The sequence below is a fragment of the Bactrocera tryoni genome, chromosome 4 (assembly GCF_016617805.1).
Source record: "Bactrocera tryoni isolate S06 chromosome 4, CSIRO_BtryS06_freeze2, whole genome shotgun sequence".
In the NCBI taxonomy this organism is placed as follows: Eukaryota; Metazoa; Arthropoda; class Insecta; order Diptera; family Tephritidae; genus Bactrocera; species Bactrocera tryoni.
This window is the reverse complement of record NC_052502.1, coordinates 75,533,635-75,540,281: the sequence shown is the minus strand read 5'-3', so window position 1 is coordinate 75,540,281 and position 6,647 is coordinate 75,533,635. Positions and strand designations below refer to the sequence as shown.

Here is a 6,647-nt window from a genome sequence, read left to right as displayed (position 1 = left end):
CAATATGCAAAACAAAATAATTTAACAAAATTTTTATTTATTTTGCAATTTGGTGATTATTTAAAGTCTCTATTTCATTATTTTCGCAAAAAGTATAAAATTTCATCAAAAAACCTTATTTTTATGCAAAAGCGCCTTCATTCCACCAAACATGCACAATTACGCACTAATTACCAACAAAAACCGCGTCAACAGCGCCACCGGCGTCAGCGCGTTGATCGGCTGCAAACCAAAATTAATATTTCGCTCAAATCACCAGGCACCCATAACAGCCCAGCAAGCAGCTGCCGCCCAGAAAAATAAATGTGACACCAAATTATGCTGCATGCTTTTAGGCGTTTCTTGACCGCCGCGCAAAAGGAGGGTCGCACATTACTTGCTTCACTTCCTGTCGGACACGTGCTTGACATGCACGCGGCATACTTTGAGGCGCATGCATTTTTGCAAAATTTTGCGACACTTACTGGGCCATTATGCGCGCCTGGTGCTTTGGGTGAAATTTAAATTTTGAATTTTGCAGCCGATCGACGCGCCGGCGCTGGCGGCGCTGTTGACGTCGTTTTTGTTGGTAATTAGTGCAGGATTGTGCATGTTTGGTGGAATGAAGGCGCTTTTGCATAAAAATAAAGTTTTTAATGAAAATTTGCTTTGCTGTGCAAATCCCGAAATCCCTAAAAACGGGATTTGTGATAATCCCGAAATCCCGAAGAACGGGATTTTGCATGTTTGATGGAATGAAGGTGTTTTTGCATAAAAATAATGTTTTTGATGAAAATATAATTTAGTTGTGATAATCCCGAAATCCCGAAGAACGGGATTTTGCATGTTTGATGGAATGAAGGTGTTTTTGCATAAAAATAATGTTTTTGATGAAAATTTAATTTAGTTGTGATAATCCCGAAATCCCGAAGAGCGGGATTTTGCATGTTTGATGTAATGAAGCTGTTTTTGTATAAAAATATTGTTTTTGATGAAAATTTTATTTAGTTGTGATAGTCCCGAAATCCCGAAGAGCGGGATTTTGCATGTTTGATGGAATGAAGGTGTTTTTGCATAAAAATAATGTTTTTGATGAAAATATAATTTAGTTGTGATAATCCCGAAATCCCGAAGAGCGGGATTTTGCATGTTTGATGGAATGAAGGTGTTGTTGCATAAAAATAATGTTTTTGATGAAAATATAATTTAGTTGTGATAATCCCGAAGAGCGGGATTTTGCATGTTTGATGGAATGAAGGTGTTTTTGCATAAAAATAATGTTTTTGATGAAAATATAATTTAGTTGTGATAATCCCGAAGAGCGGGATTTTGCATGTTTGATGTAATGAAGCTGTTTTTGTATAAAAATATTGTTTTTGATGAAAATTTTATTTTCTTGTGATAATCCCGAAATTCCGAAGAACGGGATTTTGCATGTTTGATGGAATGATGGTGTTTTTGTATAAAAATATTGTTTTTGATGAAAATTTTATTTTCTTGTGATAATCCCGAAATCCCGAAGAACAGGATTTTGCATGTTTGATGGAATGATGGTGTTTTTACACAAATATAATGTTTTTGATGAAAATTTTATTTTCTTGTGATAATCCCGAAATCCCGAAGAACGGGATTTTGCTTGTTTGATGGAATGAAGGTGTTTTTGCATAAAAATAATGTTTTTGATGAAAATATAATTTAGTTGTGATAATCCCGAAATCCCGAAGAGCGGGATTTTGCATGTTTGATGTAATGAAGCTGTTTTTGTATAAAAATATTGTTTTTGATGAAAATTTTATTTTCTTGTGATAATCCCGAAATCCCGAAGAACGGGATTTTGCATGTTTGATGGAATGATGGTGTTTTTACACAAAAATAATGTTTTTGATGAAAATTTTATTTTCTTGTGATAATCCCGAAATCCCGAAGAACGGGATTTTGCATTTTTGATGGAATTAAGCTGTTTTTGCATAAAAATAATGTTTTTGATGCAAATTTTATTTTCTTGTGATAATCCCGAAATCCCGAAGAGCGGGATTTTGCATGTTTGATGGAATGAAGGTATTTTTGCATAAAAATAATGTTTTTGATGAAAATTTTATTTTCTTGTGATAATCCCGAAATCCCGATGAACGGGATTTTGCATGTTTGATGGAATGATAGTGTTTTTGCATAAAAATAATGTTTTTGATGAAAATTTAATTTAGTTGTGATAATCCCGAAGTCCCGAATTCACAATCGGCACCGGATTTTGTGAAGCTGATAATGCTGCATGTTTTTGATGTAAATTTAATTTTCTTGTGATAATCCCGATTTTAATAACTGACGCGGGATTTTACATAAATAAAATACCGAAATCCCGATTTCAATGAGAGCATTAAATTACAACTGCATCATTTCAATTATTTCTTAAAAATAATGGGTTTTTCATAAAAACAAGTACTTAAATATTTATTAAAAAACTGTACATGTATAAATGCATAATATCCTAATCACCTTCAGAGTTTCGGTACTGTCCATATATGTAAGTGTTATATTCAGAAATAAATATTAAATATAGCAATCCTAAGATATTTGAGTAATTTTTTAATACAAAAATCACAAAAAATTAAAATTCTCAATATTAGACTTCTTGCATGCGTCGAATAAATTTTTAGCCACGAATCTTTGGTTGGAAATTGTGTCAAATTAGTTCCCAAACTATAGACTAATTGCATATACTCTAAATTTTCACTGTACATCTAACTTATGCCATAAGCAAAATATTTGGCTAATTTACACATTTTACGTCACGTGCTCGTATCGTAAACATTAGCGGATCCTTCGTACGCATGGTCAATTCGTTTGAAAGTTTGAGCTCGCGTGTCGTATCACCCACAAACCTCAAGTCAAAACTTAATATAATATTCACAATCGACACTTTCATCTGCAGTATGGCGTATTTTTGGCCCACACAGCTACGTGGACCCGCCGAAAAAGAGGTGAAAATATAAGGATTTAGCTTTGAATTATTTTCACACGCCACCGTCTCGAAACGTTCCGGTTTGAATGTGTTGGGCTCGGCAAAAACTTCAGATTGACGCCCAAACACATAAGGTGAGAAGCCAATATTTGTGCCAGCCGGAATGAGATGATCATCTAGTAATGAAAAAAAACCTGAAATAAAATAAAAATTTTCGCCAAAAATATTTATACTTACTAATTTTGGTCTCTTCTAAGACTTTGCGGCCGATCAGCGCCACCGGTGGATACATGCGCAGCGTTTCCTTAATACACAAATCCACATAGTACAGCCGATCCAAGTGCTCGCGACTCATAGCTACCGCGCCGATTTCTGTACCGAACACGCCGCATATCTCCTCGTAGCACTTTTGCTGCCATTCGGGATTTCTGCATATGCAGTAGAAGAAGAACATTAGCGCCGACGATAGCGTATCGTGACCGGCGAACATGAATGTGTGCACCTCTTCGCGTATATCCACATTGCTTAGCGACTTGCCGTCGACCATTGAGTTGAGTAAAATGTCCAGCAAAGTTTGCTTGCGTTTTAAACCAACCGTAGGTCCTTCCGTTTCGAGCTGTTGTCGCTCCGGCGCATGCGTTAACTCTTTGCGTCGTTGTAAGATCACCTTCTCCGCGTAACTGTTTATGATGGCAAGTGCGCGTTCGGCTTCTTTTGCTTTTGCGGTGCAACGAAAGATGAAATCAAAACGATATTTCATATCGTACATGCGTAGGTGAAGTATGCCCATGAGACTGTACAAAATTAAAGATGAGGAAGACGACAAATTAATGTGTTTGAGTTCGAGCTGGGGGTCGCATTAGCTATGCGGGCACTTAAAAGCTAAGTTCTGATAAGTTACCTAAATAATTGATCTACGTTGTCCAAAGTAAAAAACTCGGAAACCTGACTAAAAAAAAGAAAACTAGAACGTTTTAGCTTTCAATATATATATACAGGTAACCCGATCCGAAATTGTACCAAGTCAACAGTTGGAACTTGTTTTCGAAACGGAATTTCGGTTCCCCTACATCAGCGTTGGTTGAAATTCTGTAAAATCCTCAGTTTTCATGGCTGAAACTTGTTTTGGCTTTCTGACTGACAGTTCTATGTCGATTATAGTTCAATATCGTTTCAATTACTGGCACACAATAATTTTGGAATGTAGAACCTACGGTTTGTGGAACCAATTTCGATTGTTTCCCAAATAAGATGCGATGCTTTTGATTACAAGACCTGACTTAACTTCGATATTTTAAAAATCGGAAGTGAATTTTTCGGTCTTCGACTCCAAATCACCACCAGATGCCTGCTTTCAATGGACCGGAAAGTAAAGCTTCGTTGTACGCTTGACTTTACTTTGCCATTTTTTGCATAAAAATAATGTTTTTGATGAAAATTTCATTTTCCTGTGATAATCCTGAAATCCCGAATTCAATATTCGCCACGGGATTTTGGTGGTTGATCGAATTAAGCTGTTTTTGCATAAACATTATGTTTTTGATGAAAATATAATTTAGTTGTGATAATCCCGAAATCCCGAAGAGCGGGATTTTGCATGTTTGATGGAATGAAGGTGTTTTTGCATAAAAATAATGTTTTTGATGAAAATTTCATTTTCCTGTGATAATCCTGAAATCCCGAATTCAATATTCGCCACGGGATTTTGGTGGTTGATCGAATTAAGCTGTTTTTGCATAAACATTATGTTTTTGATGAAAATTTAATTTAGTTGTGAAAATCTCGAAATCCCGAATTCAAACATCGGCGCAGGATTTTTCATGGTTGGTGGAATGAAGGTGTTTTTGCATAAAAATAATATTTTTGATTAAAACTTAGCTTTGTTGTGCAAATCCCGAAATCCCGAATTCAAACATCGGCTTCGTTGTACGCTTGACTTTACTTTGCCATTTTCGAAATCGTAAGTGAACTCAAAAGCAAAGTTTTATGTATACTTGAACTAAATCTTAGTAAGCTCTTGTTGAGTTTGCTTTACCTGTTTAAGGCCTTCACGTATTCAGAATCGGCATTGCGTTGCGTCTGTAGCTGCACACCCATCGCCGTATCTGGAATTATAGATATAAAAGAAGCACATTCAATCAATTGCGCAAAACTCGCCACACAGACAAAAACCCACCGCAAATCGTATCCAACATACATAGGCCTAAAAAGTGACGCAACTCAAAGGGTGTACCTTCCATGCATAGTCCGCGCATTTGCTGCACCAACTCCAAGGAATGCTCCTGAAAGCAACTGAGAAAATTGTCCAGCATCTTGAAGTGAAATGTCGGGGACACAAGTTTACGACGCTGTTGATATTTACGACCATGCGACAGCAGCAGACCGTCGTGCATCCAGCATTTCATATAACGATATTGATCTGCTTTTACCGCCAGCTTATTTGAGCTGAGCAAAACTTCGACATCGTGCGGATCGTGTACAATTATATTTAACTGCGGACCCAGCCACAAGCGGTACGTCTTGCCATATTTATCACCCAATTCTAAGCAGCGACTTACAAACTCATGTGCTTCGACGTTGAGGAAGGTTAGCGCATTGCCAATGATGGGCAATGCCGGTGGACCGCTAAAACGGCCGGCTAAGACGTAGAGACGAGCGTACTTGGCGTAGCAATAGGTGAGCAATGCGACCAGCGAACTGCACACGAGTATCAGGGGAACCGAAAACATCACAATGATTTAAATTTACGAAAAATTTAAATTATTTTTTTTAGTAAATACAGTGCTTTGTTTCACGTTTGCGTTTGCGTAGCTTACCGTACACACACACTCTGCGAATGGTTAGAAAACACTGTGTATGAAAGGAGCGCGCGCAAAGGCATTTATACTGTTTAGCCGGCTTCCTCGACCTACATACAGACATGCATACACACTGACACACAAACATTGAACTTGATCGATATGCAACGATTACGAACTAATAAATGTTATTAAACTTTAATTTAAATAAAAAAACATCACATATGCAAGTACCTATGTATGTTTGTATGTAGGCATAGTATTGTGTGGATCGACACTCGCTAATAGTATTTAAGCAGCTTAAACAGGGAGGCTCAGTCACATTACCAGCTAGGCGCGTTAATCGGTTAGTTCATGGATGTGTCTGTACGAGTGCGGCTCAATAAGATTCTGGAAAGTGGCATAAAGAAGATTCGGCTTATTTTATGTCCCAAGACACTATTTTAGTTCGACGGATATCATGGAAAGATTTACAAAGCTCTTTTAACTTAGGGAGTATATTTTGGTAGCCCTCTTGTTTTAATCCTCACACACTTTGACTGCATACCGGATCATCTGGACCATGGAGTCGCCATACCGAACTCTGTCGGCTTCTTCTATGCCCATATACCGACAAGGGAGCTATGGGTGGGAAGAAGCCGTTGGTGGAAAGGGGCATTAAGCTTCTTTACGGTTGGGTCAAAGCTTGGTGGGAAGGCGATCTATTCGAGGTAACTTTTACTAGATACCCCTCAGAAATGAAAAGCACTGCAGCAGCAATATTGAAGTTCGACTGCAAGTAATATTTCGGCTTTACAAGAGCCTAGCGCAGAATCAGGAGTGGAGGTGAAACGTTTTCGGGAAGAAGTAGCACATGTATTGAGTTAGATGGGGTAATATGGAAATTGTAGTTGATACCGTAAGGGAAGTAT

At 37.6% G+C, this 6,647-nt stretch overlaps 1 protein-coding gene across 1 annotated transcript; it reads right to left on the bottom strand.

Moving 5' to 3' along the window:
• Positions 1-1,315: 1,315 nt before the first annotated feature.
• On the bottom strand, positions 1,316-5,667 carry LOC120773645 (cytochrome P450 4d1-like). Its single transcript, XM_040102652.1, has 4 exons — positions 5,115-5,667; positions 4,974-5,043; positions 3,176-3,732; positions 1,316-3,114 (listed from the first exon to the last, which is right to left on the bottom strand). Exons 1-4 carry the CDS (start codon positions 5,665-5,667, stop codon positions 2,747-2,749), a joined length of 1,548 nt encoding a protein of 515 aa, XP_039958586.1. The 3' UTR covers positions 1,316-2,746.
• Between the last annotated feature and the right edge of the window lie 980 nt (positions 5,668-6,647).

Excerpts from the sequence above, each read along its gene's own strand:
- LOC120773645 (XM_040102652.1), bottom strand. The coding sequence starts at position 5,667 with ATGTTTTCGGTTCCCCTGATACTCGTGTGCAGTTCGCTGGTCGCATTG. Across the intron at positions 5,044-5,114 it reads TATGTTGGATACGATTTGCG|ATACGGCGATGGGTGTGCAG; the intron begins GTGGGTTTTTGT and ends CTATAATTCCAG. Across the intron at positions 3,115-3,175 it reads CTTAGAAGAGACCAAAATTA|ATGATCATCTCATTCCGGCT; the intron begins GTAAGTATAAAT and ends TTTCATTACTAG.